We start from the raw sequence: 23267 nt of genomic DNA, 5'->3' as shown, positions 1-23267 counted from the left end.
CCCCTATGTCACTACTTGTCACAACTTGTCGTAACCCCTCCCCCCCTAAAAGCGTTACGTAATTTATGAATGGTCCCAAAGGGTTAAACGCTTTCACCACACGCTTGTGATGCTGATCACTAAAAGAACATCCATTCTGACCGCATTTCAGCTTACGTCCGATGCTCAGAGTTTGGTAGCAACGTTTATTCACACGACTCACCATTGACTGCACGATTCCGAGTTGTTTTCCGATGTCCCGATGAGAGAGTTCACTGTAAACTACTTTTACCCAAATTTTCAAAAGAAAATACCCAATGGGTTATTTTATACAGCGTTTTTCAGTGATATTATTAACGACAATTGTATTCTGTTAGAAATGTTTCGTGCTATGTTGACCGGGAATGGATGATTTACGTGCGTCGGTAAATTAATCGTACCTTAATTGCAAGCCGTGCCCACAAACACTGCCATTAAGCTGTTGAACAATGTCTGCTAACACAGCCCACAGAAAAAGTCAATTCACGGCGAGCCGCCAGTTGATCAGCCCAGTGTGCACAGGCCCATAAGCCCTGTCGATCTCCTCGGTGCACCACTATCGATGCGCAATGCAATAATCATCTTAAAGCAGTTATCTGTCAGAGGTTCTTTAAACTGATGCACAAATATGCTTAATGATGTTTGCAATACCGTCAAACCCGTCAACCTAGGCGATGGGAAAAGAATCTAACTTGTCACCTTTTGCGTCAATATTCAAGCTATAATATTTTTATTCTCGAAATATGGTTAACATTACGATAGTATAGTACATGTGCTACTCCAAAGCATATGAAAGTACTCAATACGATGAGAACAGTTAATATAATTGATTAATGATTTAATTGACTAAAAGTAAACCAATGAATATGTCAATAAAACATTTGTTTTTCGTGCTGATATGACTACAGCAAATTGGCAACGGGTTTTGAATTCTTCTTGCGAATTGTCAATTCTCAACCCTCATACATAATTCAAAAGTCATCATTCACTCGGACAAGACCATGCGTATTCCCCACGCGCATTAAATACCCAGTGGATCAAATCAAAGAACATTTAAAAATGACTTGCGGCAAAATATGTACAATTCTGAGTATAACAAAATGAAGACTGCTTAATTTTTTGTATTAAAAAAAGATCGGAAAAAATTAGTTACATAACCGAGGTGGCTCATGTTCTATGATAGCAGTGTTGATGAATCACCCAATAAAAATAGGTGATAAGGGATGCGGACGAAAATAAGTGACCACCGCCAGGTAAAGTCGTTTCGTGTTTTTTACGAAAAATTCGTAATAAAAATAAAAGAGTTTCCATAGAACTACAAATGGTTCATCATATATACAACAAAATTGCAAATTTTGCAAAAAAATGTCTGTTCAAAACCAATTCTTGGCGATTTACATACGAAAGTGTACGAATGACATGGTTCGTAAAAGTGAATTGTTCAAAAAAGCAATTATCCCAAGGCAAGATTTTATGGGACGCACAATCGGAATTGCCAGCCCGAATAAAAGACTGTAAGCAAACTAGTCATAAGGAACTTAAAATGCTTGAATTTCAATTCGTACACAAGGTTGCTGTAGTTGTCGTTTTACTTTCGCTGCAACCATCCGGTAAAATGACTACCATTTTTCTCATCTAGTTGCTTCCAAAGACGTCATGACGTTGCATCACCCCGTTTCTAACAACCTGTTCTGATGCGACGCAGCGTGTTAAAAACAATGTATCATTTGGTTGAGGAATTCAGAACTCATATTTATTATCGAATTTTATGCATTTCCCCTACAACCCAACCAGTGACATCCAACACCTTGTTAACAGAATTAATTGTGCTTGGCTAAATTTCATGTTTCTTTCATATTGGCTTAAAACGTCTTACCAAGGGGTTTTCAATGTATGAGATACTTGCAAAAAAATTTTAGATCTCTAGGACTTTGAGTTCAGACACAGCCGAATTTATTGTAAAAAGAGATTTTCGAGTTTTAATTGTTTATAACTAATAAGTAATTAACAAATCCACATATTTTTTGTGCTAGTTGTACTTCTCCTCCTCCAATAAAAATTTAGGAGAAGTAGGTGGGACGTATACGTCCCACTGCATCACAAAGCAACCATTCATAAATTACGTAACGCAAAAATTGCCCAAAATTGACTCCCCCCTCCTTCTATGTAACAAATTGTCACAAATTTTTCCATCCCCCCCCTCCTCTGTTACGTAACAAATTCTAAGAATTTTTTTTTTCTTCGATGAAAACATGTTACGTAACGATCTAGTTAACACCCCCTCCCCTCTATGTCACTACTTGTCACAACTTGTCGTAACCCCCCCCCCCCTAAAAGCGTTACGTAATTTATGAATGGTCCCAAAGGGTTAAACGCTTTCACCACACGCTTGTGATGCTGATCACTAAAAGAACATCCATTCTGACCGCATTTCAGCTTACGTCCGATGCTCAGAGTTTGGTAGCAACGTTTATTCACACGACTCACCATTGACTGCACGATTCCGAGTTGTTTTCCGATGTCCCGATGAGAGAGTTCACTGTAAACTACTTTTACCCAAATTTTCAAAAGAAAATACCCAATGGGTTATTTTATACAGCGTTTTTCAGTGATATTATTAACGACAATTGTATTCTGTTAGAAATGTTTCGTGCTATGTTGACCGGGAATGGATGATTTACGTGCGTCGGTAAATTAATCGTACCTTAATTGCAAGCCGTGCCCACAAACACTGCCATTAAGCTGTTGAACAATGTCTGCTAACACAGCCCACAGAAAAAGTCAATTCACGGCGAGCCGCCAGTTGATCAGCCCAGTGTGCACAGGCCCATAAGCCCTGTCGATCTCCTCGGTGCACCACTATCGATGCGCAATGCAATAATCATCTTAAAGCAGTTATCTGTCAGAGGTTCTTTAAACTGATGCACAAATATGCTTAATGATGTTTGCAATATCGTCAAACCCGTCAACCTAGGCGATGGGAAAAGAATCTAACTTGTCACCTTTTGCGTCAATATTCAAGCTATAATATTTTTATTCTCGAAATATGGTTAACATTACGATAGTATAGTACATGTGCTACTCCAAAGCATATGAAAGTACTCAATACGATGAGAACAGTTAATATAATTGATTAATGATTTAATTGACTAAAAGTAAACCAATGAATATGTCAATAAAACATTTGTTTTTCGTGCTGATATGACTACAGCAAATTGGCAACGGGTTTTGAATTCTTCTTGCGAATTGTCAATTCTCAACCCTCATACATAATTCAAAAGTCATCATTCACTCGGACAAGACCATGCGTATTCCCCACGCGCATTAAATACCCAGTGGATCAAATCAAAGAACATTTAAAAATGACTTGCGGCAAAATATGTACAATTCTGAGTATAACAAAATGAAGACTGCTTAATTTTTTGTATTAAAAAAAGATCGGAAAAAATTAGTTACATAACCGAGGTGGCTCATGTTCTATGATAGCAGTGTTGATGAATCACCCAATAAAAATAGGTGATAAGGGATGCGGACGAAAATAAGTGACCACCGCCAGGTAAAGTCGTTTCGTGTTTTTTACGAAAAATTCGTAATAAAAATAAAAGAGTTTCCATAGAACTACAAATGGTTCATCATATATACAACAAAATTGCAAATTTTGCAAAAAAATGTCTGTTCAAAACCAATTCTTGGCGATTTACATACGAAAGTGTACGAATGACATGGTTCGTAAAAGTGAATTGTTCAAAAAAGCAATTATCCCAAGGCAAGATTTTATGGGACGCACAATCGGAATTGCCAGCCCGAATAAAAGACTGTAAGCAAACTAGTCATAAGGAACTTAAAATGCTTGAATTTCAATTCGTACACAAGGTTGCTGTAGTTGTCGTTTTACTTTCGCTGCAACCATCCGGTAAAATGACTACCATTTTTCTCATCTAGTTGCTTCCAAAGACGTCATGACGTTGCATCACCCCGTTTCTAACAACCTGTTCTGATGCGACGCAGCGTGTTAAAAACAATGTATCATTTGGTTGAGGAATTCAGAACTCATATTTATTATCGAATTTTATGCATTTCCCCTACAACCCAACCAGTGACATCCAACACCTTGTTAACAGAATTCCAATTCCTCGGCATTCAGCGAAGTAAACACGTCTCTCGTAACGGAATATTTACGACGAACGATTCATGATGGACCAGCGTGAGGAAGCGAGAAAGATCATCAGGCCTGATGATCATCTGTTTCTATCGATGGTGTGATTATCTTTGGGAATTTCTTTCGATTTCACGAATCAAACTTCCTGGAAATGTTCGTTTTCACTTTTTGTTTGGCATTTTTCGGTAACCGACTTACCACATATATAGACTAAGTACTATTTAACGTAAATATATATTTTATCAGAATTCATCAAAATGTTTACATCCCTTGTTGTTTTGGTTTTTGGATTAAATGATTTAAGATGCTTACAGTCTAATTAGAAGTTGCGTTTTGCGATGACGGAAAATCATTTCAAATCTCGCTAGATTCTAATTCTTGCTAGATTATGACAAAACTGAAATCGTGTTGAATCAACAAATGACAAAGAAGCATTGAAGTTGAAAGTAGTTTTTGAAAGCCGTCCAAAATCGCAAAGTTCAACTTCCGAGCAATTATTAAACAAGTACAATTATACTAAGTGGCCATAAAAATGATTAGTTATTCCTAGTAGTTGATTGCCGTCCGCGGATGTACCTATAAATTTTATAGCTCTCAACACTAGAGTAGAGCTGCGAATACGATGTTTCTAAAAAAAAATTTACAATATGTATAAGCTACTAGTAATTTATCACACTTCCTTTCACCAAAGTTCGCTATTCGAATCAATCCTTCCAGTATCGGCTTCGTTTCAAATTATGAACCTCTCTGTAGTCTCCATTACATGACTATAAAACATTGAATACACAGTTATGTTTCTATTTCTATCTACAGCCAAACAAACGTCAGTGCATGTATTCACTTTAGTCTGCTTATCGACGACGACCGGTGTAGGTAATCCCGGCTGGAGGATTTGATGATCGGTGCTTCTCGCGAGAGTGAGGCCTTGATCGCTATCCGCATGGCCATCGGGAGGGTCTGTAAATGCACACAAAAAAAAAGAAACGCGAAAACAACAAAACCGGAGAAGGACCAGATGGTAGGTTATTATGTCGAGCTAAGAATATTGGATTTGCGTGATTTATTGCAACAGCTAGTATATTATACAAGCTACATACATCAGATGGAGAGGTGGGCCAAACAGTAATTAGAAGTAAGTGACGCGACGTGCCTAACGAACGCGAGATATATGTTCGAAATGGAACTATTTTTAGTTTAGTTCGGTCTAGTGGAAAAAATTTGAGATGGCCGAACCGAAACTTTTCGTATGAATTCTTTAAAAATAACCCGATGATAAAAGGCAATTGTTTGACGAAAGACAGCATATTAAGGAAAATTAGACACATTCGTGGAGTATATGGTTCATCTGTTTGTGTTGTTTGATGTTGTTAAGGTCGATCGACACGAATTATGGTGACAGCGGAACACATTTTTTTTTGGTTGGAAATCGCAGTAACGCGAGTAAACAGGTATGGCGTTTTGGCACATGTTTTAGTGTCAAGCGAGCTGAAATGGAAAAGATCACGATGTTCTAACATGTTGCTTATGCGTTTAAGAATGACACGTATTTTTCAGTAAAGAAATACGTGTCGATAAAATTGCTTCAATTTAGCGATATATGTTGGGGGTTTCGAATTTCAAATTTAAACTTTATTAGTATTCATTCAACCTTGACCACTAGCGGTTCCAGGGGGAAGCATGTCCCCCTCCTATTCAACCAGAAAGATTTCCATAGTTCCTTATATTAAATAATTTCTATGTTTGATTTGACAAATTCCTCGCCACACTCCACGCTTGATGGGAAATGTGTTTCCGAGATTCGAAATTTAATTTTCCAGACACATTTTTCCAAAAGGGCCTTTCCTACCTTTACCATCCGGCTGGAGCCGCTTCTGCCCTTGAGTATGCATATTAGTTGCCGAAAATAAAATTCGTTGTGAAAATCGTAAAAATTTATTTAATCCCATCATGTCTATGTTGTTTATTCACAAAAACCTTTGCAAACACCTATAACTTTTGTTTTGGACAAGCAGTAAACCTAATAACTAATACTATTAACTTTCATTTGCATCGGCATCGCAAAAAAGAATTTTTTGCATTCTCAAAGACGGGTCCCCTCCCATATTGTGAAAATTGTCAAAGTAAGCTCAGATGCCAAATTTCACATCATTTGGACAATTCTAGACCCACGCCCACATCGCTTGAAATTTTTGAAATTGTGAAATTGGTACTATGGAAAATATGGAGGAAAAATACATTAAATGCTATAACTTTTGAAGTAGAACTAAGAAAATTACAGTTTATACCTCTTTTTAAAACCTTAGTATTTGAATGGAGATATTCCTGTTTCTCGAAAAATACGGGTACCGGGTCATTTGTCCTTAAACTCCCTAGACCTTCGTTCGAATACGAGAAGTTGGGGTGATGTCTTTTGTCATTCATATTAAATTTTATCATTTTCTCGTGCATATATCTCTATTATTCTTCACTCAATTTAAATAAACTATACCTTTTTGAACTTGGATAATACTTAGGAACAAAATAAAAATAGATTCGTTACCGGTAAAATTCAGAAACCTAAAATTCTCTGACATTTAGTCTCGATTTCATATTTTTATCATTAAATCGCATATATGAACTCGATTTAACAATACATTTTTATTTAATTTTCTACTTCTACTGTAAAATACGCGTAGGGATCACATGAGAAAAAAAAATCATTCCTGTAAAAATAGGGGAAGTTTATGTATATTTAATGAAAAACCTACTTTAATCCACCTAGTGGTGCAATTGTGCCTTTCTCATTTGTCCAAACTACGATTCCATGGCTGGTTAATAGGGTGTCCCAAAATAACATCATGTTAAAAAAGTCATCGGGCTCACTTCTTAAATGAAAGGTTAGGGTATTGGGACCACTTTCTTCTTCGGAGTGAGTTTACTAAAACGCTTCCTACTGGTGACGACCTTTGATTTTTTGAAAAATGGGCCGATTTTGGATAAAATTTCAAATTTATGCCTGTTGAAGTGGTCCTGAACTGTCTTAGATTTTTTTCAACATTTTTTTATTTTTTTGGAGATAAAAAACGGAGAAATTTGGTTAGTTAGTTTGTACAAATTTGGAATTATAAGAGCGGCAGGGCCATTAAAACTTAGTAAAAAGTGAAATTTTTGGTGTTTTTCAGTATTTTTTCTTCAAAACTGGGTATCTACAAAATTTTAAAAGTACAGAAAACACTTTATATAGTTGAGCCGAATTCATGGGCGTAATTTTGCTGAAGAAAGCTATGACTAATGGAGTATGAGTTATTTAAGTTTTTGTTAGATAACCTTTGACATTTTTAGCAATTTATCAAAAATAATGCTGTTCCAAAAAGTAAATCAGTTCAAATGTGCTTTGACCTTTTTCGAAAAATAGAAGGAAAATTATGAAAAATGACGTTTTCTGTACGTCTTTAGTATGTCAGGACGAGGTTTAATGAGCATCTGATAATTTTTTTTGTAACTTAAATTATAAAAATAATAACTTTGCTAATGACGCCAAGTCTCTAATTATTTTTTGAAGAGTTAATTCTCCATAATTACTTCTAGGAGGCATCTTCAACGGTGTCACAAGATGCGCTGTATTCTGTTGTTAAACTTTTTCGAGGATATTTGCCCCAAATTTGACTATTTCGGAATTATGTGAACTAAACAGTAAATTTCAGTTTTTCAACACTCACCTCACTCTTCTGCATTTTTCTCCACTTCAAAGTTCCTAACATGAAAATAAGACTTTATATACAAAATGTAAGTACCTTAATCAATTCAGCCTTCAAATATACGCCATAACTTGCCATTAACTCGACATATTTGTTTAATTTTAGTGATTTTCAAACCCGCTAGGTGGCTATTAGTATAGAAAATATCTTTTAAAAAAATCGTCAAATGCCCATAAAAACCGATTCTGATGTACTAGAGACAAGCGAAAAACGCCATTTTTAATCATTTTCCTTCTATTTTCCGAAAAATAATATGCGGACTAAGCCCACTTAAGTTGTTTTATTTTGTAGAACAGTGTTATTTTTTATGAATATCATAAAATGTCAAAAGGTTATTTAACAAAAACGTAAATAACTTATACCCCATTGGCCGTAGCTATACACTTTCTTCAGCAAAATTACGCCTCTGAATTCGGCTCAACTATATAAAGTGTTATCTGTACTTTTAAAATTTTGTAGATACCCAGTTTTGAAGAAAAAATACTGAAAAACACCAAAAATTTCACTTTTTACTAAGTTTTAATGGCTCTGCCGCTCTTATAATTCAAAATTTGTACAAACTAACTAACCAAACTTCTCCGTTTGGATCTCCAAAAAAATAAAAAATGCTGAAAAAATATCAAGACAGTGCAGGACCGCTTCAAGAGGCATAAATTTAAAATTTTATCCAAAATCGGCCGATTTTTCAAAAAATCAAAAGTCGCCACCAGTAGGAAGCGTTTTAGCAAACTCACTCCGAAGAAGAAAGTGGTCCTAATACCCTAACCTTTCATTTAAGAAGTGAGCCCGATGACTTTTTTAACATGATGTCATTTTGGGACACCCTACTGGTTAAGTTCAATACAACGATGGAAATGAATATTACATATTCAGTACGATTTGCACATACATACAATGGATCGACAGCCACGATCTTGAGGTGCTATGTGTCGACACTGAAACATCGCTTGAAACCAGCGGCGGATCAACGAAGAGGATCCGGGGGGAGGGGTCCGGACCCTGCCGAAAATTTTCAACTTGTTAAGAAATTTTAAATTAGTTTCAATTTTAAAATAGCAACCCCTCATTGCATACTCCTACCTACGCCTAAATAAGTAAAAAGAATCGCGGCCATCCTGACCGGGATTAGGATGACGATTTTTAGAGTGATTGTATAACCTTTCTATATGAGAAAGGCAAAAAGGTGCCAAAGTCCAAAAAAGTCAATTTTCGCCAAAAAAAAATTTTCGAGATTGCATCAAATCTCGACGTTTCATGCATTTAAAAGACATTAGGCATCAAAAATACAAATTCGATTTGGAAATTTTCCTTTAAATACTCCGCTCTTTGAGCATTTTTCAGTTCAGTTTATATGGGAATTAGCTGTGTGGCCGCAATCTTCAACCCGTAACTCCGGAACCAGAAGTCCAATCAATAAAAAAAATCAATGGCAATAGCCGATGGAAACGTTGTACTTTTCATTTGAGACTAAGTTTGTGCAAATCGGTCCAGCCATCTCTGAGAAACAGAGGTGACACTTTTTTCCACATACACACACATACATACATACACACGCATAGACATTTTCCGATCTCGACGAGCTGAGTCGAATGGTATATGACTCCCGGCTCTCCGGGTCGGGATTAGAATGACGATTTTTAGAGTAATTGCATAACCTTTTTAATAACTTTTTGCCTTTCTCATATAGAAAGGTTATGCAATCACTCTGAAAAACATCAACCTAATCCCGGCCCGGAGGGCCGAGTGTCATATCCCATTCGACTCAGTTCGTCGAGATAGGAAAAAGTCTGTATGTGTGTGTATGTGTGTGTGTATGTATGTGCGTATGTGTCAAATAATGTCACTCATTTTTCTCAGAGATGGCTGGACCGATTTGCCCAAACTTAGTCTCAAATGAAAGGTGCAATCTTCCCATCGGCTGCTATTGAATTTTGGATCGATCGGAATTCTGGTTCCGGAATTACGGGTTTCAGAGTGCGGCCACACAGAAATTTCTCATATAAACTATAGGAAAAATTAAAAATAGAATTTTTATTTTTGATGCTAAATGTGTTCAAGGTGCATGAAACGTCGAGATTTGATGCAAACTCGAAAAAAATTTGACAACGATTCACTTTTTTGGATTTTGGCACATTTTTGCCTTTCATATATAGAAAGGTTATGCAATCACTCTGAAAAACGTCAACCTAATTTTTTTCGACTCGCATAAGGTTTCTGGATTTTAACAGGGGCGTAGTTAATGGTTTACGGAGAGGGGTTACACCCCCCCCCCCTCTACTGTTCACTTCTCTCCCTTAAAAATCTCCTTAAATCACCCCTCAGACCACCACCCCATCCAGCCCTCATACCCCTCCCTTTCAACCCCATTATCTTTAAACCACCACTATATCACAAAGCATACCAATTTAAGCTGGGGAGTCGTTCGTTCATGGGACTTTCGCCCTCCTCACATACCCACCCCCGCATGACAAAATGAGTTAGCAAGCAGATAACATTGATCTAATGCTGATTAGGCTAATGAAGTATGATATTTTTTTATTTCAAGTGTTTCACCGTCGACACGTAGCTCATCAAGTTCGTGGCTGGCATGCCATTGTGTATAAGTGCAAAGTGTACTAAGAATGTAATGGACATTTCCACAATTATGTTGAACATGAAAAGCCTCCATGCCATAGTTTAGAGAAATGAGAAAGGCACAATTGCACCGCTAGGTGGATTAAAACAGGTTTTTTCCTTGAAAGTGCCCAACTTGAATTTTTGACGGTAAGTAGGGAACATAATTACCTATCTTGGAACAAAATTTGACTAATTTTGTGAAAATCTCACCTACAACATTTTTTTGTAGGACTTGTCATTTTTAGACAAGAGCCATTTGAAAAAGATTGGTAAAAAAGATTGGCCCTTTTCAAAAGACAGACTAGATCATTTTTGGAAAAACAAAGTATGCAAAGTGGCTTTTTGTGACAAAGTCACAAGAAAGTTTCATTAAAATCTGAGAGGGTGATGCCAACATTTGTTCGAGTTGGCGCGAAATTCGTCATATTGATCGTAGTTGTATTAATCGCCAGATTTAATATGAATAAATCTGGTTCCAGTTTAAAAATACCAACTAAGCGACTGATTTTAACAGATTTCGTCAGTCATATTTAATCGGTTGTCGCGTTGGCAGACGCCCATGTTAAACCTCCCATAAGAGTCGGTGCAACAATCGACCGATTAATTAGTGGCATAAGCGACCAATTGTATGGAGCAGCTGTTTGCAACGACGGCAGTTCATGTGCCGGGACAAAACAAAATGCAAACAGGTAGACGAGCCCCGAAGAGAAGATCCGGCGAAACGCTCGAAATGAGGCTGATGGAAAATAAGTTGATTTCTTATACTACTCGATTTTTGATGAACGCAATTGCTTGCAAACCAGAATTTACACAGACTGAAGCCAAGGGTTCTTGAAGGAGCCAACCCCATACTTCGCAATTAAGGCCCCTGTCGGAGATTACACCATCAATCTCTACTTCCCGAGCGGGAATGTAGACAAAATACTTCTTCGTACACGGCCGAGTGTTGTTTGGTTAGATCTCGCATATGTCGGAAGTGGACCATCCAGGTTGGTTGCACACAATTTATATCGAAAATGGGACTTATCGGCATCATTTGTGCTATCGGAGAAATATCAAAATCGATCTCCATTGAGCCTGAGGGGATGTCAGCCGTCGGAGATACATTCCTATTTACCAACACTATAATGCGGGCTTCAGTACCAGCGAAAAGTAGGTTTCATCGGAGGGAACGAAAAATCAATGCAACGATATTTAAAAGAACGGAGTAATTGTTATTTAGCTGTGGAGCATTTGTAGTATCAGTAATCAACAAACACATTTTCGCTGAGCTGTCGGTAATACAGCCCGTTGATAAAGAGCCTTTCCAAATAGCCACACACATAATTTTTTCTGTCGAACTTCAGCTTTTTTCGCATCTTTGCCAAAATCTCAACAGCTGAGATATCAGTAAACAATGTTTTTGGCTGAGATCTCAGAAAAAGTGACGTTTCATAGCTGAGACTCGGAAAATATTTCGCAAAAAATCAGCTAACAAATCTCACTTTACTGAGATATAAGTTTCTAAATTTGCTGACTACACGGCTGTTGGGAAATTGCCGAACCGAATTGAGTGTGCACCAGATATTATCCGGGATTTTTTTTTCTTATCTAAACTTTTGTCACTACGGGTGGAAATTACTCCGAATCTTTCTACCCACTCGGGAAAAAAGTGTTCCGCCGACTCTGATGGCCTGTAGAAACTTTTTTGGGGCGCGGATCAAAAACCCCGTTTAATACAATATAGTAAATACTTATACCTTTCAAAAAATGCAAACAAAAAAAATCAAATTTCGAATTGAAAATTTTGAATGAGAACCTCCCAATGATAATTCAGTGAAATATACTTCGAATCAACCCCTTGATGTATTTTAGGCTGACAAAATGAGGATATATTTTTTCTTTCTGTTTAATAACCCTAAGGGGTCTTCGAATGCAAAATTTAAAAAAACTTCTTTTTACCATATTTTGCTTCTTTAAGATTAAAAACATGGCCAACAAAAAATTTACTCGAATTTGGCTTGGTTCTTCGGCTAGAGCGCATGAATATTTATAAGTATTTAGATGGCACCATTAAAACAACTATGTTACTACAATCATCCAATTAATAAAATAGTATGTTTCGTCTTCTACTAATCATTACTATTTTCGTTCCCTACTAAGCCTAAGGTGGTTTTAAGTGTTTTATGGTAAACGGAAGCCGCCATCTTGGATTACAATACGGCTTTAATTAATAACTTATTACTATGATCTAAATTACGCCTGATGCTAGACAACACGATATACTTTCGGAATATCCGGATGAATGACAGATGATTCTAGCAGACACTTCACAATTTCCGTGAGGTGACTTAAAAAAATGCGATTCGGTGACTCAAGTGAGGTGACGGTGTTATGGGCTGCCTCTCTTTCTCGCACATGCTTAGAATAGGAAATTTTCAAAAATCTTTTTGATCTTTGAAATTAAATAACTTTATCAGCTTTCCTCCAATTACTATGCAACTTTCAACAAAGTTGTTTGTAATTTAATAAATTGCACCGCTTTAAGTTTTGAGGTATGCAAAGTAACTGTGGGAGTTTTTATTGAATTTTGATTTTTTATTCACGATTTTCCATTAATTTTACTATAAAAACATCCAAGCTCTTGTAAGTGAACTACAGCTATAGGAAAAAGCTTGTATCTGGCATTTGGTTCGTGGATATAGTTACCTTATATATGGGGGCGGGCATAGCGTAGTTGGTAAATTGATTGCCCTGTACGCAACTCACGTGGGTTCGATTCCCAACCCCGCACATAGGATTAAAAAAACTCTAAGGAGATTTTTCTAAACCCAAAAGAGGTGAATGACTACAAGGTTAAAACTTCTATAATCGAAATAAGAAAAAATAATTACCATACGATTTATCAGTGTTCCGGAGAAAAGTCAAAAAAGTTGTCGGTGTTGAATACTAACACTCTCTTTATCGTCTCAACAAATTAAAAAAGAGTCTTTTTTGACGAACCTTACACACTACGTTAAAAATCATCCTTCAGATTTGAGCTATTTAATTCCTGTTGTATACGTAGAAGAATCAGGCCTTTTTGAATCAACGAAACGTTTAGTTGAATCAAAAACATGACGAATGATTGTTTGAAACTGAAATGCCCTTTTTCGACAGTATGTACTTGGTTTAGTTCCACAAATCTCCTGTTTGCATTGTTGAATCAAAATAAAATTTGTTAAATCTAACTGATCCCTTTGTTAAAAACCAACAGAATCTTTGTTTGATTTCAACTAAATTTGAGTTGTTCTTTCCTTTGGTTTATACCAAAGATTTGTTTTTGTTTCTTCGAACTTGTTTGTTCGGTTAAACTTATCACGATTTTGTTGTTTCAAATGAAATATTTGTTGAAAGTATTGAAAAGCCAACAAAAGAATTTGTTGATAATTTCAAGCAACATCAGTGATTGAATCAAATCTGAATCTTGTTTATCACTATATCAAACGGGAAAATTGTTATTTCAAACCAAAATTTGTTCATTTTTACTGATTTTTTTCTGCGTGTACATATAACAACTAGCTCAGGATTGGAGCATGAAAGCGAACTGTCCGAATTCACTTCGAGAGGAAATTTCGGACGAATCGTTACTCGCCAAGCACAGCTGTTGATAGTAAACAAAAGTGAATAGTTGGCTCTTTCATTGACTGCTCTCGATTGTAATGTTTGGTCAACAACGATATCTTCTCAACGTGGAGTTTGACAGTTGGCTTTTATGCCCTAATCCCAAGCTAGGCGAGAAATGGCAGTATTTTTCCATTCGGATTAACACCCAGAACTTTTACTGCCTAGAGACTAACATCAATAGACGCACTAAATTTCTCTCTCACACACGCTTTGAAGGGCACTTATTGCATTATGTTTATCGCTGTCTAATTATAACGCGCGTCTATGGTTCCACCTCTCCACTATAGTGTATGTGTTGCAGTAAATCACGCCACCAGAAACAGAATATTTTTATAATTCGACTCACCTTGAAGCTATCCTGATGATGAAGATGATTATGATTATAGCCGTTTTTCAGCTGCTTACGGCGCGATGGCACCGGCGAATAATAATCCAGTCTGTCCCCTCTCCTGTTGGCATAGCCATTGGTTGCCGTCGTATTGCTGTACATGGAACCCCGCCTGGACAGGGGTCGGTAAGTGTAGCTGTAGTCCTCAAAGTCCCCATCGTGGCTACTGCTACTGCTAAGCGTATCGTTGTCCGGTTCCTCACGGATATCACAAGTGTACATCGAAAAGCGATGCAGGAATCGTGGCACTATTTTCAACGCGTTCAGAACATTCATCGGCTGGAAGTGACGAATTCCTTTTTCGTCCAGCACCGTGTAGGCGATCTTTCCGGCAAGTACTTCATGGCTAGATTCTCGTGGAATAACCGCTTGGATTCCTTTCTTGATAATCAGGAATGCCTTCGGGCTGTGTCGCTGCACTTGACCGCTCTTGAGGAAGAACTCGTCGATAGCAAGTCGGTTGTTAGTGTAGAACAAAGAAATCGGTACATCCTTAGACGTTTCGATAAGCTGCTTTTTGACCGGTGCGAAAGTAAGCGCTCCGCTTTGGCGAATCAATTCACGAAGTTTGTCACTTTTTGTAGCGTGTGATGGAGTTTTCTCCAAACTGTCAATCAGTTCTCGGCATTCGTCGTCATCCTCCGCCAGTTCTTCCATAATCAACACTCGATTGATGATGGTGAATAGTTCGTCTTCTTTGTTTAGATCTTTCAGTGCTTCCGGATGTCTTATCAAATATTCGAATGTTTCAGCTTCCTTGCTGTTTCCGAGTGCCAAAGCGAGACCTTCCGACTTCTTCAACAGGGCAGTTAACTGATCTCGGCTGGCATCATTCAGTAGTTCGACCATGGCAGTCTGTGCCTTATCTTGAATACTGTCAACTACAGCTGCTTGCAAGATATCGGATATATTGACACTGTCCTCGACTACGCCTGAGGTTTTCAAACTACTTACTATGGATTTGAACAGATTCTCGTCCTTCTTTAGTAGATTCACGAAGGCTTCCGACATTCGATCGTTGTTCATCAGTTGACAGAATTCTTCGATCGCTCCTTTCGGTGCCACTACTGCAACCTCTTCTCCGTTGATCTCTTCACCGACTAACGCGGTTATCGATTTCAATTTCTGATCTATGTTTTTCTTGACAATAGTCTTTTTCAGCACACTAGCCAGGTAATCCGTTGCGGCAGGAGTATCCATTACGTGCTGTAGCTCTTCGATACTGTATTCGCCATCCGCCATTTTGATTGCTTCCGCAATCACTTCATACATGTTTCTATTCTCGGTTTCATTTGTGTTCGATAGAATAGTGACCAAATTGGTTGCAAGGGCTTCCACAACTCCAATCGAACCGTTGCAAGCGGAAGCGTCCACACTTATATCATCGTCGATACCGTACTGCAAGGATTCCAAGTTGACTCGTGTACAAACACTCTTCAGGCCATCAAATATACTCTCCAAAACATCCATTCTTCCAGCTTCGATGTTCAGTTCCACAACGAACCTTTGCAAAGCTTTTCTTTCTTTGGTACTTTGAAGTACGTAGTCAACTGCCGATGCCTCCACCTGCCGTCCGACATGCATTCCCGCTTCGGACAACTGCTGTAGCATTGAACTGTCCAATGTAACGATCAGCGAACTCTCTGCTGGCTCCAGTGTAGACATGTTTTGATTGGGTTTCAGCAGTTTCAGCTCTTCCGGTGTCACGGTGAAACTTTGTACCAGGAACTCTTCATCTCCATCGTCGGTGTCCTTCAGGTCGGGAGCAACGAACTTGGGTCCATCGGCTGTCTGAACAATTCTTCCCGGAATAAAAGTAACTTTGTTTTCCGTTTCCACTACACGTCCCGGTACGAACCGTGGACCATCCTCCGTATCAACGATCTGTCCGGGAACGAATTTCTCCCCGTCATCGTCGGTACATATTACCTGACCTGGAATGAACGTTGGGCCAGCTTTGGTATTTATGATCTGCCCCGGAACGAACCGGGGACCATCGGAGGTCTGCATTGTTTGACCTGGAACGAATTTTGATCCGTTCTTAGTTTCGATTATCTGACCGGGAACAAATTTCAATCCCTCGGAAGTTTCGATCACCTGACCAGGTACGAATTGTTCACCATGATCGGTCATTACCAGTTGACCTGGAATGAAGCCATCCTCCACGTTGATTCCAGGGACAAACTTTGTCTGAGCTTGCTGCTTGATTAGCTTTCCTGGAACGATCTTGCCTTGCGGAAGTTGCTCTTTCTTTATTTTCTCCGGATAGAACTCAACCCCGGTTTCGTGTTGCACCATGTGTCCAAAAGCACACAAAGTAGGCTCGGTTATCTTCATGTTGTCACTGTCCATCACCATAGCTACGGGAGTGGCTTCACTGAACTGGACAGCGTCGATCGTTGATGCAATTTCAAATCGTACCTCGCCGTTCTCGTTCACCGTTGTTGATCCGGGCATGAAGACATCGCCATGTTTGGTATGAACAATCTGGCCTTGGACGAATTTGGAGCCTTCCTTCGTTTCTATATTTAGCCCCGGCACGAACTTTTCCCCATCGGAGATTCCTGGAACGAACGTATCGTCTACGTACTGCCCTGGGACGAACTTGGCACCTTCCGCCGTGATAATTGTTTTACCAGAAACGAACTTGGCTACTCCCTGCTCATCGAGCACAGCTTGACCGGGAACGAACACCATTTCTTTCTTCCCATTTAAAACTGTCTGACCGGGAATGAATTTCTCCTTTTCGCTAACAGTGATTGTTTGTCCTGGAATAAACTTGATTCCCTCCGGAGTCTCAATGTTTTGTCCGGGGATGAACGTTCCTGAAGCGTTATCAACAATTCCAGCGACAAATTTGGTAACCCCTTCGGGGGTGACGATCGTCTGACCTTGCACGAACTGAGGTTTCTCGTTAATGGTCAGTACCTGACCGCAGACAAACTTGCCTTCAATAACCTTACCAGCGATAAAGTTTTGCGGTTTTCCCGCTTTCGTAAGACTGATTTCGCCCGGTATGAACTTGATAGTTCCGTCGTGGGCAGTGATCGTTACTCCCGGAATGAACTCCAGCATTCCGTTTTCTGTCTCGATCGTTTGACCGGGAACGAATGTTGCTTTGTTGTTGATGGTCAACGTTTGACCTGGGATGAAGACTTCCTGGTGATTAACGACCAGCTTAACTCCGGGGATACTCTCCACTTCAGCTGACTCGGACTCTTGGAGACGACTGACAACGGATGCCAGATCGTCCAGATGCGGGAACAGATCCGTTCGCGTGCAAAGTTTCTCTTCGACGTGCAGCAGGGCGTCGAGAATCTCGACCGGCAGCGATTTCTGGGCATTTATACGCTCGGTTTTGATTTCGATCTTTGCGGGGTTGATGGTTCCAACGTAGGAGGCCGCTTCTACGCCTGAAGATTTTTCGAGGATTTTACTGTCTACTTGGAGCTGGGTGGGTTGTAAATTCAAAGGTGTGACTTGTAGGGCTTCTGGTAGGGTTTTGATCGCTGTCGCCGTTGAATTACTTTCGGATGCTTCCTTCTCAAGGGTGCTCCAATCCCAGGATTCGATCAACGGTTTGACTAGATCGCTGAGTTCGCTTTCCTGCTCGATCAAGTGTTCGTTCAACTTCAGAGCCTTCTGGTTTTCTGCTAGCTGTCGTTGCCGGCGTTCCTCGGCTAAACGTACCGCCTTTTCGCGGTGGGCTACGATGAACTGTTGCTGTTCTTCCTCCTTTTGATCTTCAATCTTTTCTTTCTGTTCGAAAATGTTGGCTATACTCGACAGGTTAGATTTTCCTGTCGATTTTGGACGTTTGGCTGCTTCTTGTTCGCGTTTTTTGATAACTTCTTCGCGGGGGCCTTCGCCTTCATAAAGGTTTTCCAACTCGGTATGCTCGACACTCTTCAGACTAACCGATACGCTATTGCCTTTCTTCAGTTTTATGAGAAGTTTGTCGGATTCTTTAGCGAGCATAACATCCCGGATGTCACCATCGCGCACGGCTGCCTCCATCTGGGCAGGGAAAACTAGGCCAAAATTCCGCTCATCAACTTTGTACACGTAAAGGCTTTGCTCGACGGGTTTATTTTTCTGACCAAGAATATTTGTAAGATTTTTCTGCGTATCATCCTCCGAGTCCAGAATGGGTAGAACGTAACGAAGCTGGCAGATGATTACGTGTTTTCGGTTACCATAGTTTCCCGGCAAGTAGTGATGCGGCTCTAACTCTCCAGCTATGTTGGTCACCTTGCATTTCTCCTTGCACGAACTTTTGATAAGCAGTACGGGGATGAAATGATGAGAAGGTAGACCATATGATTTTCCCGTTATGCGACAGAATCGTTTTGCATCGGCTGGCGAAATCGGTGGCAGCATGGGGAAGTAGTTTGATTTCGGTAGAGACCGGCATTTGCCGGTGATGCGACAGAACGACATCCTGAATGTGTGAGTGGTCTTCGAGTTGTTTGGACTATAGCTGAACTATTACCGTTCCAGATAATATCGGAATGAACCGGCGTACAGACTTAATTATCTAATTGCTGCCTATTTGGTGGTTTCGTTTGAGTTGATCTACTTCTAATTTCTTCGTAGTGTAGGATTGCTAAAAATAGTCTGGGTTTGGCTTTTGCGATGCTCAATCCAGAAGCACGTGCGGCTGTTGAGTCTGCTGTTTACCAAGAAGCATCGCTTTGCTCACCACAGCAACTCTGTGGAGCATAGATTTCCTGCTCGCCGTCGTCCTCGTCCGTGCCTCTGGACTAAATGCAGTTCTATTTTTACTCTGGTCTACCACAAGCCGCCGTTTCGCAGAATACCTAGTAGAGTATTGAGGAAAAAACTTAAACCGCCGAGTTCGACCTCCAAATCCTTTGTTGTTTTTTGCTTCACGTAAAATGAGACTACGAGATTGACTGACAGTTTTTTTGCTTTTTTTGCGAGAAAATCACCAACGTTTGAGGAAACCAAAATGCTTCATTTTTCACTAAAAATAAATATGTACAGCAAGATTCGTTCGTCACTGCTTCACCACTCAAAACTTTGACTTTTGTGCTCTTTGATAATTACTCAAAATCAACACTCAGAAATTTTTCCTTATATTACACCGACTTTTATCGGGAGACACAGCCAGCACCAACATTTTACTTCTGTTATATTCAATTCATCTTCGCTTATTTTTCGAGACAATCAACAACTTTTCCTACATTTGCTCGCACAACCAACAGCCAAACTGATCGCATAAATCTTCTTCTCGTCAGCCGTTCGGTACAAGCCGAGCCACGTTGATTAATCTACCAAAAATGTCGCGTCACGTCACAAAATATTTCATGTGCACACAAGTAACTACTATCCTTACGCAAGAACTGGGTTTTCGTATGATCGATCCGAATATCGCGATTCTCGTTTCGAACGTCGTTACTAACTACTACCGCCCGTCCAACCTATCCCGAGGTACGTTCTGAACTGTGATGCTATTAGAACTCTGCGATTCCAGTTACGATTTCGAACTTGACTTGAGGAGGAACAAGACCACATCCGATGCTCGCTCGCGGTAGACTGATGCCGCCGCCAAAGTGATGTACTCTGCTGCGGCAACGTGAGAACTGGTTATAAGTATAAATAATTTTCCCGACCCAGCGTTTTCCCCTCTTACCAAATTTTCCCAGAAGATTGGCCGCGTGATTCTCCCGCTCATCACGCATCACATTTCGAGCACCTGTGTTCGTTTAGTAGGGTGGTTTAATAGAATGTTTGAAACATATTATACGAGCGAACAATATGTTCACTGGCAAAAAAATCTGTAAATTTTAATTGCAGCCTTTAAATATACCGAAATGTTACACGGAAAAAAATCTTATGAATAGATGTTGAAAAAACAAATCACTATTTCGTGAAATGTACCGTTTACGAAAATCCTAATCAAACTCTTGTTATTGTGGTTGTCCTCTGAATTTTTGTGGCTATAGTTCACGATTTGGGGATACACTATTTGTGTTAACTATAAACGATGTTCATGATTTCAGAAGCTTAGTCACGATTTTCGTAATTTCTATGTACGTTATAGTGATATTTTATTCACGAGTATGCGATTGGATTTTCCAGACATAATAATGACGTGAATTCATGAGCTTGACCCCAATTGTCGTAATTTTTCTTTGCATTATCGTGATATTTTTTCATGAGTTTACTCTCGGTTTTCTCGATTTTTGACGTAGGACTACGTCTTTGTTTTCGATATAGGGGTGCACGTTGCAAATTGTACAAAAATGGCATGTAACGAAAAGTGGTCCAATTTTAAACGCATATAATTCAGCCATCTGACGATAAATTTTCAAGTTTTTTGCGCATATCGCCCCGAAATACTTCTAAGAATGGATTCCAATTGATAAACCCAAAGATTTTTGATATCATGGCATTAAAAATTTAAATAATGAACAACCTAGTCCAAATATTGCGCATTTACACACAGAAGATAGCGCTTCCCTAGTCCAGCACGACAGATTTGTGTACCTAACGCGCTACGCTTCTATGAATGACGTCATCATTAGAGCTTCCATCCCGGGAATTTATTTCCCGGGAATCACGGGATTTTTGGATTTCCCGGGATTCCCGATTCCCGGGAAATCGTGTTTTCTCATTCTCGGGATTCGGGAATCCCGGGAAAAAAGATTTTTAATTTATTCCAAAAGGTTCTGCGAATGAACTTCTGTAGTAAATATCTTTATCGGTAAACATTTGGAGTGAGCAGTGAATGCAGATTGTGCTTTTCCAACTGATTTGCAGATCAATGGACTATATATCTTTGGGCTCACTGATATGTTTCGTGATTTTTTTAGGTATATAGTCCAAGCCATATTCAAAACACTGCTAAAGAATGTTGATTTTTGCATTCAAAAATGGATTACTTTGCCGACCGTTTTACCGAAACATTTCATTACAGTAGCGTTAGTGATGCGCACGATATCTCTGCAACCGATGAGCAGATTGATCAGATTTTTTAACAGTTCTTTTTATAGTTGATTTTAATAGTTAGATCTTGAGTGAATCGCCTTGCAATCAAATTAGTAATGGAAATTGCGTTCTTTCTTAAAAAATCGGTGTGTTTGTTTGAAAACTTGGGATGGTTTGTAGTGATATCATGCTTAGCTCAAACGCTATTTAAAATAAGGAATCTTTCTAGAACGTCTGCAGAAATATTTGGTCGGTTCATCGAATGCATATTTCGTCTTATTTGTTATACTGTAACTGTAATATCTGTAAATTTTTGGATGTATGAAATGAAATACATAACGTTGTATCTATCCAATATCATGTGCATCCAAACTCTTTGAATGTCGCTTTCAAGGATACAGGCAAGATTTTTGAAGGGATACGATCAAGCAATCCAGATACTTGCCCGTAATAGGAAATCGATGGTAGGCTCGCATCGATCGCTGCACAGTTCGTCCATTATCTGCTTGATTTTGATTCACACTTAATTCGAAATGATGCTGATCCTACTGTGACGGAAATGGATTCTATATATAAACTTTCCACTTTTGATCGGAAGTAACTGCACACTACCCTGAAGCAGCTCAATCATTTCATTCAAAATTACCAATGAAGGTGCTTTGCATTAAATTGATCACATTCCATCGTATCAGAACAACGAATTCCAATTTTGGACAGTAACTCCAGAAGCTGCGTTTATTATATCGTCCTAATCGTAATCGTAATTACCAAAATTTCGGTTATACATATAGCCAAGAAAAAGTTTTAGTTGCATAAACTTATTGACGAGTTATCAAATGATTGAATGATGTGTAAGCCACCAAAATGCCATCTTCCGACAACTGCTTTAGGACAGATATACATGCAATCAAACGAGTTTGAAAACTTAATTAATTCTTTTGTTTTCAAGAAAATCATTACCCTTTTTATTTTTCTTCTATATTCCCGGGATCCCGGGATTTCCCGGGAAATTTATTATTTATTTCCCGAATCCCGGGAAGCTGAAAACCGTCGGGAAATGGAAGCTCTAGTCATCATCGACTATTTAAACGGGCGGATTTCGCCAGAGCAGCTCAGTTGCCTGTTGAACAGCAGGCGAAGCAGATCACTGCGCTGTGTGTTTTCACAGCCAGTGTAGCTGAGTTAGAAGTCCGTTACACTGTTTGTGGAGGTACACTACACTATGCTATATTTTGTGTTGTGCTCGTTTCCAGCACACTTTTATTATTGGTACACAAAATAGTTTGTACATGCGAGCTCCATTTGCAAACACGGTTAACATAGTGTCGTTGTATTAGTTGTCTCTTTCGTTCTACCTATCATCATCAGCTTTGATTCATTTTGCTTTGTTCGCTTGGGTGTAATATTTGAGGCGAATGTGTAGGTAAGTGGATCTAATTTGTTACTAAATTGCACAACGAAAGTTTATTGTTTACGTTCGATCAATTCATTGTTTCATTTCCCCATCACGTGATTCATTTCCACTCAGCCTATAGTATTTTGATTCTACTAATAGGTACATACTACAAAACCTATTTATGAATGAATACACTGCCTCTTGAAAAACCGTTGCAAAAACGCAACTTGTCCATATATAAAATTGTTTTCGATTCTTGTATATTTATAGTTTGGATAATGCATTCGCTATATTTGTATGCGTACTTTAGGAAAGTTACAATAATGGCAAAATATAACTAGAATGCTTGGTCTA

The 23267-nt window shown here is 39.0% G+C and overlaps 2 protein-coding genes across 6 annotated transcripts in view; both read right to left on the bottom strand.

Moving 5' to 3' along the window:
- Nucleotides 1-23267, bottom strand: part of LOC131688723 (obscurin) — a 181970-nt gene that overhangs the window by 124046 nt on the left and 34657 nt on the right. The window lies entirely within an intron of this gene.
- On the bottom strand, nt 4817-20165 carry LOC131688724 (uncharacterized). The gene is made up of 2 exons (XM_058973202.1): nt 14522-20165; nt 4817-5134 (listed from the first exon to the last, which is right to left on the bottom strand). Exons 1-2 carry the CDS (start codon nt 19001-19003, stop codon nt 5015-5017), a joined length of 4602 nt encoding a protein of 1533 aa, XP_058829185.1. The 5' UTR covers nt 19004-20165; the 3' UTR covers nt 4817-5014.

The sequence above is a fragment of the Topomyia yanbarensis genome, chromosome 3 (genome assembly GCF_030247195.1).
Source record: "Topomyia yanbarensis strain Yona2022 chromosome 3, ASM3024719v1, whole genome shotgun sequence".
Taxonomy (NCBI): domain Eukaryota; kingdom Metazoa; phylum Arthropoda; class Insecta; order Diptera; family Culicidae; genus Topomyia; species Topomyia yanbarensis.
The sequence above is the reverse complement of the archived record's forward strand: the minus strand, read 5'-3'. Positions and strand labels throughout refer to the sequence as shown.